General features: G+C 31.7%; 1 protein-coding gene across 1 annotated transcript; it reads left to right on the forward strand.

Moving 5' to 3' along the window:
* Nucleotides 1–4,654: 4,654 nt before the first annotated feature.
* LOC132034711 (aluminum-activated malate transporter 8-like) lies at nt 4,655–10,023 on the forward strand. Its single transcript, XM_059425078.1, has 6 exons — nt 4,655–4,940; nt 5,360–5,503; nt 6,128–6,400; nt 7,142–7,266; nt 7,664–7,807; nt 8,621–10,023. The coding sequence occupies exons 1-6, from the start codon at nt 4,655–4,657 to the stop codon at nt 9,497–9,499; spliced, it is 1,851 nt and encodes a 616-aa protein (XP_059281061.1). The 3' UTR covers nt 9,500–10,023.
* Nucleotides 10,024–10,497: the final 474 nt, after the last annotated feature.

Below are 10,497 nucleotides of genomic sequence, written 5' to 3' on the forward strand. Positions count from 1 at the left end.
ATCATTTAGTGTTCATGTTACTTTCCTGACGATGAGGGGGTGAAAAGGGGTGAATTAGGAGTTTGCTCCCCTCTTGTACAAGATCCCTCCATTTCCTCAAGTACCCCCTTAAATTCTTGACATGTGTCCTAATAATCTAATGGATCAGATTTATTTAATTACCAAAAGAATTTAACCATGGAAAACAACTCTCCCTCTTCTCAGGTTGCTTCGATGAATTCCTTCTTTTTCTCCTAAATCTTTTAGAAGAAAAATCATCATCCCCAATTTCAAATCTTTAGCAGCAGTAAATAAAATCTTCTTCTTCAACTTTGTCTTCCATTTAGTCCTCAATTTCTTTAAATTATTAACTGTTGTTTTCTTATTCTTCACATGCTCGAAAAACACCTTCATCCTTTTCTTATACCCATCATATTTCTTAAGTTCGTTATGTTCATCTCCTTGATTGCATTAAAAATGAAAGGAAAATGTTTTAATTTACAGATCTTGAACTCTTAAACAAGAAGATGAAATGGAGAGAGAATTTCTTTGAAACAAATAACCCACATAGGAAATGTAAAACAAAATTTCAAAGAGAAAAAAGATAAAAGCAAAAATTGAAAAATTTGACTCATCACAAGAAACAAGCTACTTTTGCTATAAACTTGAACTAACAAAATTGGAATTTGCTTATGTCTTCTGTAAGATTTGAGAGAGAAGAAATCTTCTAGAGCAGCCCCGTGAGGAGAGACAGTTGTTTATCATGTTTAAATTCTTTTGGTTAATTGAATAAATCTGATCCATTAGATCATTAGGAGGACACATGTCAAGATTGTAAGGGGAACTTAAGGAAATGAAGGGATCTTGTATTGGAGGGGAGCCAACTCGGGTGAATTAACTTAGCACATTTATAGTACTTAATGCATGGCATATACGCTACATAACTATTATCGAATAAGTAAGTAGAATGGAGGGGCTAAATTGTTCAAGTTATTAGACATTAAACAATTCTTAGACTTTCAAAAGGGTGAAGCGATAATTTACATGTTACTACTAGAAATATGTAGATTATTCACGAAATTCACAGATTTTGTATCTTTTTTTTTTTTTCCAAAATATAGAATCATGAATATGTCATGTGACATCATTCAGTGTTAACGTTAATTTCCTGGGGATGAGGGCGTGGAAATGGGTTAATTAACATAGCACATTATAGTATTTGATGCATGACATATAGGCTACATAACTATTATCGAATAATTAAATAGAATGGAGGGGCTAAATTGTTCAAGTTACCGGACAATAAAAAATTCTTAGACTTCAAAAGGGTGAAGCGATAATTTACGTGTTACTACTAGAAATATGTATATTATTCACGAAATTCACAGATTTGGTATCTTTTCTTCTTCTTTTTGTCTTTCCAAGATATAGAATCTTGTACATGTCATGTGACATCATTCAATGTTAATGTTAATTTCCTGGGGATGAGCGGGTGGAAATGGGTGAATTAACATAGCACATTGATATTATTTGATGCATGACATATAGGCTACATAACTATTATCGAATAATTAAATAGGATGGAGGGGCTAAATTGTTCAAGTTATCGGATATTAAACAATTCTTAGACTTCAAAAGGGTGAAGCAATTTTACATGTTACTACTAGAAATATGTAGATTATTCAAAATTCACAGATTTTGTATCTTTTTTTCTTTCCAAATTAAATATAGAATCATGTACATGTCAAGTGATATCATTCAGTGTTAATGTTAATTTCCTGGCGACGAGGGGGTGAAAATGGGTGAATTGGACCCTTTAAAATTTGAATGCAAGAAAATGATCCTTGCTGATTTCTTTGTTTGTTATTTTCAAATCTCTTATGTATCAAAATGCAGATTTTTTATGAAAAAGACGATGACAACAACAACAACAACAACCTACCCAGTGTAGTCCCGCAAGTGCTCACTCGATGCTGAAATTTTCAAGAGTCAGTTTATAATTATATATAGAGAACGCTTAAGTTATATAAATCGTTAGTGTAAAGATTTGTACATCATCATATCACTTTAATTAGATGTTATAACAGGTAAACTATCTTATTTTTATAATTACAAATTTCACATTTAAAGAGGTTTAACTACAAATATCTTTTGAGTTACCTAGTAGTGTAAAAAATTATTTACACTAACGGTGCATATATAAAGTATTAAACTATTATATGAGAAGGAAAACTGCATTTATACCAAACCTATCTAGCTACTTCTGTTCAAGAAATCCAAGAAAAATAAATGGAAGAAGCGTTACGATTGCAAATTTCCCTCTTCTTGCGGTGAAGATTTGTCACCACTCCATCCGTACTTATGGCTTATACTGGGTACTTTAACTCTCCTACTTACAACTCACCATTATAATTATGGCAAAATACCAAAAAATTTTATGGAACTTTGCTTTTTTGCTTAGTTGAGAAGTTGGAGTAAACAAATACAGCTATGTTTCTCACCTCACTTTGTTTTTCTTGAGATCAATTTTTCGGCAAAGTCTTGGCTTTTTAGATTGTTGTCCCCTCCCCTCCCCCACACACACATCCACCTAACCCCCAACTTCTTTCTTTTAAAGAGTTTTTAACTTTATATTTAATTCTTGAGATTTTTACCTTGAAGATGTTGAGGTGGTTGGGTGGTGGTAAATCTCGAATTTGAAATTAATATATGTTTTGATATCATGTCGAATTTAACATAAAATGAGGTAGAGCAGAGGTTACGGGTTTGGCAGAACTCAGTACTCCCTCAGTCTCAAAATAAGTGTCGCTTTAGCAATAAATAAAAAATTGTCCCAAAATAAAATAACAGTCCCATTAGAAATTCAAGACCAAAATTAGTATGTTTGTCCAACTATACTCTTATACTCCATTAATTATTGAAGAACTAATTTCTTCTTAATAGTAACTCAATTCTCAAGAAACATTTAATAGTTATCGCTAATTTAGTAAACTATATAGCGTACTTATAAATTTCTTAATGTGCATGAAATGAGGTAAAGAGACACTAATTTTGGTACTGAGGGGAATAGCTATGATCGAAAACCTGTATTTGTTTTAAAAGTATTAATTCAATATGTACAAATTATTAATCTAGAAGCTAGTAGTCCGAAAGGTTAAAATTCAGAATCCATAAATTTCAACTTCTAGATTCGTCAGTTGTTGTACATGACCATCTCCTTTTTTATTTTGTGTAACTATCTAATATTCGGAGCTCGTTGGCCCGACTTATCCAAATACGCACAACGTAAGTTCCATTTAAAGGAAAAGCGCTCCCGACTAATACTTTCAACATTCTCATGGTTCAAACTCAAAACCTATGATTAAAGGTGAAGGAGTTGTATCAACATCTCATTTAAAAACTTAAACTATTACAAAGAACATATTTATAATTACTTAATTTATTGTCAATATGATCCAATAATGAAACATCAAAATTTGCTGCTTTACCCTTTGAGAATTCTTGTGTGCACTTCTTGCGGTTTAACTTTAGCATGACAATGTGAAAGGTAAGTAAAAAAATAGCCATATCCTAATTCGTTTGTCATTTTTAATTTATTGAATATCAGATCAACCAACTGTTAGAGCTAAATCTGATTTACATTTAAGATTCATAGTACTTGAACGCAAATTAATAATATCAATGCAGGTTAAGGAAGTATATTGACCAAAGATACAATTGTACTTGTAGAACTGTATCTTTTTTGTTTTGAAAATAACTAAGATAATTATATTAATAGCCAATAAGCATCATATGCTGCAATTTCACATGTAATTTTCTCTTGTATTCAGTCTATGTATTTTATTCATAGCAGCAATATTACTTACATTTGTTAAGACTATTTTACACCTATATATAGTTATATGGCTACAATATGTAAGAGTTTAAATTAATACCGTACTCAAGTACTCTTAGTAGTACTACTATTCAGTCTATGTATTTTATTCATAGCAGCAATATTACTTACATTTGTTAAGACTATTTTACACCTATATATAGTTATATGGCTACAATATGGAGTTTAAATTAATACCGTACTCAAGTACTCTTAGTAGTACTATGGTGCAAATTTTGCTCTTCATTTATTTAAACTGTGATGGTTTTGTATAACTGATCCTTTATCGCGTGGGATGACATTTTTTTTACTTTATTATATTTCCAGCCATGTGCATGCATGACTATTTTTCATGGGTTATCATATGACTTTTTTTTTTTTAATAATGGGTGTTGAATCAAATTCAGAATTTTTTTAGCTCTGATACCATATTCAGTATATAAAAATAAAAAGATAAAGACACTTATCCTGACCAAAAAAGATCATAGACAAGGTAAAAAAACAAAAGACACTTTTCTTCTTCAAGAAAAGATCATAGACAAGATAAATATTCAGGTACAAATAAATTGCTAAATATTCAACCCCAATATTTCTCTCAATTATAAATTGAGGTGTTGAGGTTCTTCTATCCTGCCATTCTCATCCTTCATCACCCTTCTCTCTTGCTACTTTCTTCTTCCATCATCACCCTTCTCGCTTGCTAATTTCTTCTACTCTCTTCTTCCATCATCAACCTTCTCACTTGCTACTCTCTTCATTCTCTCCCAGCACCTCTTAATCTATATCAATTTTTTCATTTTCATGGATATTGATTCGCCAAATCAAGAAAATGTTGGTATTTGCACCAAGTGGTGCAACAAGCTCAATGATTTTCCAAGAAAGTCTAAAAAGAAAGTTGGAGAAATTGCTAAGAACACAAAGCAAATTGGCAGTGATGATCCAAGAAAAATTTGGCATGCATTTAAAGTGGGACTAGCTCTTAGTTTAGTCTCATTGTTCTACTATACAAATCCCCTATTTGATAACTTTGATCAACCAGCAATGTGGGCTATCCTCACTGTAGTTGTCGTTTTTGAATTCAGTGCTGGTAATTCTCTCTTTTCTTTTCTTTTTCCTACAATAATCTTCCACTTTCGTATCCCTACCGAAGAAAAGGAATTATCGACGGACTGTTTTTTTTTGTTAAACTTCCATTGATAATTCTATTCAATAATGGATTTGCAACAGGAATCAAAAAAAGTTGTTAGCTATGATTTATTTGGCAATAGATCACTGATGAAGTTCGTAGCTAATTCCAATTATTTTTTGTAACTCAATACAAAGAAAAATAAGAATTAGCAACATACCACTTCTGTCGCTAAACAGCAAAAATCCATTGCCCATCCTATTTAACGACGGATTATCAAAAAATTCAGTTAGCTAGGGGCTATTTAACGACAGATCAGCGAAGAATTTTGTACCTGATTTCATAGATATGTATTGATTGATGTTTATTTATTTATTCAGGTGCAACTATATCAAAGAGCATCAACAGAGGATTTGGTACAGCACTAGCTGGTGCATTGGGTCTTGGAGCTAAATATTTAGCTGAATTGATCGGGAAAGAACGGCCAGATCCTGTAGTTCTTGAGGTTTTGGTCTTCATTGTAGGTATGAAAATTTCAAGCATGTATAACAGTACAAAAATGTGAAACCGAATGAACTCTACTTTTTCTCATACACAAAATCATTAAAAATGTTTTACATGATTACAGTAATTTATTAACATGTACTTACATTAAAGACTCCACTTCTTCATTTATTCACTCCGGTGCTAATTTTTTTTTTTAATCTAATTTGATTTATCAACAAGTTTATGAAAGAACTAAACAAAATTTGAAATTTATGATCCTAGCAAACAAATCATAACATTTGTGTAATTGTAAGTTTTTTTAATTTGTGATTTTGAACATGATAGAAATAATGTTCGCATCATTTTTTGGCTTGTCTTTGAAAAATAGTCACTGGCACGAAGTTTCAAATTCCATAAATGAAACTCCAGGTCAGTGACTATTTTTTCAACTATAACAATAGGGGCTGTAAAATGGTTGTTTGTAAATTTTACCCTTAAACATGCTATAACATTTGTGTGGTTAAAAAATTCAACATAGACTAGAAATGTAAGAAAATGTCATTTTTATTGAACGAACTAAAGTTGAAAAAATAGGGTCACATAAACTGAAACGTATTTAGGTGTACAAGTTTAACCCCATTAATTTCTAATGATATATGCAGGTGTTTTAGGGACCTTTACCAGATTTTACCCCCATATTAAGAGGAGGTATGACTATGGAACCATGATATTTGTCTTGACCTTCAGCTTGGTTGCCGTCTCCAGTTACCGGACTGAGGATCTTTTTCAGTTGGCTCACCGCCGGATATCCACCATTCTTATCGGCGTCTCCACTGTCATGATCATCTCCATGTTTATTCGTCCTGTGTGGGCTGGAGACGATCTTCATAAGCTTGGTAGTACAAATCTTGAAAAGTTAGCAAGCTTCTTGGAAGGTCAGTTTCAGTTTATATGACTTTATTTCCTTTTTAATTTGTCCCATGAAGAATGATTTTTTTTTTTCTAATTTAGAAATGATTTAACTTAAACTTTTCATTTTACCTCTAATGAAAAGCTTGTATAGCGCATTTACAAACAAATGTTATATATGGCATATTCCCTGTGGTCTAGAATAAATGATTTTCTAACCTTAAAAATCTGGTCCTAAGTGATTTTTTAAGAACCATGAAGGTATTGATTTTTATTTTCTAAATTTAATTTACTCTTGTCTAATAAATGGTCTTAACCAATTTCTAAAAAAGTCTTTCAATGTACTTCTTTACATTTTTCTATGAGTAGATTATGATAATTTAGTCAAGTAATCCTCGAGGAAATGATCTCTTATATTGAAGAAAAATGACCTTTCCAGATTTCTTATGTGAAAATGAAGATCTCTTGTAAAAAGGATATAAAACTAAAAACAAATTTGTAAAGGACTACAAAATCATTTTCCCATAACCTTCTTAGTTAATGTTAGTAAATAATTTTCCTTATGGATATGTCAAAACCTAAAAGATCACTTAGAGTGTATAGACCTAATAGAGTATTCAAAATCACAAATTTCAAAAGTCTTATTTTCTTTCTTAAACTTTATATCCAGTCGAATAGATTCACATAAATTAAAATGAACGAATACTATTTAACCTTCCATCACTTCAATTTTTTAAGAATTTACTTTTTTTTTTTTTTTTTTGCAGGTTTTGGAAGTGAATATTTTCACAATTCTGAAATAGAGAGTACTGAAGGTACCAAGAACAATGAAAAGGGATTTCTTGAAGGCTGTTCAAGTGTTCTTGGTTCAAAGGGCAATGAGGAATCTTTGGTGAGTAAATCAGATAATTACAAGTACACTTCTCATCACTAGTTAGACTTCTTTTCATTTTCTTCATAGAGGGCAAAAGAGGTTACTATTATCTTTGTATTATTTGTCTTGTTATGAGGAGCACTAAGGTGGCAATATACAGTACGCAAAAAAAAAATGCTTTTTTTTTCCTTTTTAAACGCCCATTTAATTACTTTTGCTAACATGAGTCACTTTATAATGAGCTTATGTTTTGTGCACCGGCAATGTCAAAAACAATTACACAAAAGGTAATTATCCATAAATTTATTTAATAACATCGATTGATTTAGTAGTAACATGTTATAACAAGTTACATTATACTGATAATATATAATTTTAAATCTCTGTGTAATTAGTGATTTAATGTTAATTTCAGGCAAAATTAGCATGGTGGGAGCCCCCTCATGGATATTTCAGGCTCGGTTATCCATGGAAACTATACTTGAAGATTGGTGGCCGTGTTAGAAAATGTGCTAGCCATCTTCAAGCTCTTAGTGGCCATTTAAACTCTAGATCTCAGGTATGTATATAAACCAGTCTTTCTTCAAACCCTAATTCTTCTTTTTCCATCACCTCGTGTGGTTCATTTAAGGGGTTAACGTACTTGTACAGATTACTGGTAACCGTTAAAAGAATATTGTGCCTCGTGACGTCCATGTAAGGGGCTAAAGTAATTTGTACGGATTGCTGATAATAGTTAAAGGAATATTACGCCTCGTGACGTCTATTTAAGGGAATAATGTATTTGCGTGTGATGTCTGTTAAAAGAATATTCGAAAAGTTAACAGTATCCGACAAAATTCGTGAATAAATGTAACTAATGTACCGACTTGGTTTTTGTATTTTTTACATAAATAAAAGTCCCGATAATAATTAACAGAAGTTCTTTGTTAAAAAAGAAAAATTAGAAGCTCTTATACAGCCCTAAAGTGCACATAAGTATGAATTTAAAAAAACTATAATATCTCATCTAAATTTTTATGACACCATTGTCTTTCTCTTTTGGGTTTTATAATTTATACAATTCTATTGAGTTATTAAAATATTAAACGTTAATATTCTTTCATATTAAAGTTATTTTTCACTATCAGTAATATAACGTAGAGTTTAAGTTATATATACATAAAGAATATGTTATACTATTAAAAAACTACTCACAGACAAGCCTTCTAAAATTATTAAATTTTAATCTTAAAAATAAGGTAAAATATCTTATGAAAGTGACCTGATAGTAAAAAGATTCTTATATATAACTTAAAGTTTCTGCAATATATATGTCAAATTAACATATAATTACCAAAGTTCTAATTGTTACACGTGTTTGATTTTCCAGTCACCAACCGAATTTGAGAGGAAAACAGAAGAAGCATGCAAAAGAATGATCACGGAATCTAGCAAAGCCTTGAAGGAACTTGCCTTGTCAATTGAAACCATGACACAACCTTTTTATTGCGTAATCCACATTCGTAATGCAAGAAATGCCATTGATGACCTAAAACAAACACTAGGCACCTCAAAATTGTTCTTCCGACACGACGAATCGCACGTGATGGACTTCGTTCCGTCCGCATCCGTCGTGTCAATACTCGTCGATGTCGTTAAGTGCATCGACGAAATCTACGAGGCCGTAGAGGAGCTTTCGGTCAAAGCACGTTTCGTGAGGCCTAGAAGGAGAGAGAGGAGGAGGAGGAGAGATTCGTGTTCGACCGAAGCGGCCGGGGAGAGATCGCCCCCACCACAACCTCGATCGCGCGGATCGCAGATACTGCACCGTGGGATCGTGAATCCTATCGTGGAGGATGATGAATTGGAGGGAGGTGATTTTGTTACGATCGAGATAGGTGACAATGTAGAATCAAGAGAGAGAGTGGTAGTGGAGGAAGGAGAGGAGAATCGAGTGAATAATCCAATAAATGCGAGTAAGGGAGAATGTGTTGTTATTGGGATACGTGGAAGCACTAAAACTGCAATAGTGGAAGAGAAGAAAGGAGAATTTACAAACTTAGCCGATACAAAGTTTTATGATAGCAACACTCAAATTCTCAAATCTGCATTGGTGACTGCGACAGCAATAGTGGAAGAGATGAAAACGGCAAAGAAGAAAGGAGAAGAGACAAAGTTGGATGATAGCACTTTATTTTTTGAACCAAATGCTATTGGGGTGAAATACGCAGGGAGAAAAGGATTATCGGAAATAGAGTATTGTAAATAATTCCAAATGAAAGTGTAAAAAGAAAAAATAAGGATAGGAGAGAGTAAGGAGTGAAATTTGTTCCAGTAGTTTTATTTCACTCCTAGAGTTACTAAATAAGAGAACTTAGATGGTAACTTCCTTTCAATATTTTGTATATGTAATTAATAGTACAAGTTTGTTTTTGTTTTTGTTTTTTTGGGTCTGAGGTAATAGTAGAAGTTTTTTTTTTTTTTTTTTTTTTGGTCCGATATAATAGTGCAAGTTACTTTTTATGCGCTAAAAATTCTCTTCTTTTTTATCTCCTTCTCCCTTTTTAGAATGTTAAAGTTCTCTATAATTAGTTGTTTTTTTGCAATAATTCGTATACAAAATCTAAATTGAAAGCGTGATTTGAAAGTAACAACTAAAGATAAGGAGAACATGAAGAATTTAATCATGACTTAATTTTATTAGAGTGGGAAACTTTTAGATAATAATCAAGGTTAAAAAAAAATTAATTAAGTTGCAAACATCATTGCCTTGAAAAAAAAAAGTTATCGAACTTTTCCAATATATGTATAGGGAGTATTCTAAAATAATGCTAGTTCACAAAAGTAAGGCCTATAAAACACTAGCTTTAGACAGAAAGAATATAGATAAAGTTAAAATCAGAATTTAATTACTCTAAACATTCATATATTATAACTCAGTTAACAAACAATCATCATCAGCTACTATCAAGTACTCATTTATCTCTTTTCTGGACTTTTTTCCCGAAGAAAAATGATGACGTGTATAAATATGAAATATACGTCACATCCAAGAAAAGGCACATAAAAAAAGATTTACAAAAAATGGAAGAGAAAAAAAGAAAGAAGAAGAATCATTATTTGGAGGGAATTAAGCATTTACTGCAACCACTGCCTCAATTTCTATAGCTGTGTTTAAATATAAAGTAAAATACTCTGACCATTTGTTTGTCTTACTTTCATTTTTAATTCTTTCAAAAATTTCAACTTTTCATATGATATATTTAA

The sequence above is a fragment of the Lycium ferocissimum genome, chromosome 10, assembly GCF_029784015.1.
Source record: "Lycium ferocissimum isolate CSIRO_LF1 chromosome 10, AGI_CSIRO_Lferr_CH_V1, whole genome shotgun sequence".
NCBI lineage: Eukaryota > Viridiplantae > Streptophyta > Magnoliopsida > Solanales > Solanaceae > Lycium > Lycium ferocissimum.

Excerpts from the sequence above, each read along its gene's own strand:
- LOC132034711 (XM_059425078.1), top strand. The coding sequence starts at position 4,655 with ATGGATATTGATTCGCCAAATCAAGAAAATGTTGGTATTTGCACCAAG. Across the intron at positions 5,504-6,127 it reads GGTTTTGGTCTTCATTGTAG|GTGTTTTAGGGACCTTTACC; the intron begins GTATGAAAATTT and ends TGATATATGCAG. Across the intron at positions 7,808-8,620 it reads ATTTAAACTCTAGATCTCAG|TCACCAACCGAATTTGAGAG; the intron begins GTATGTATATAA and ends TTGATTTTCCAG.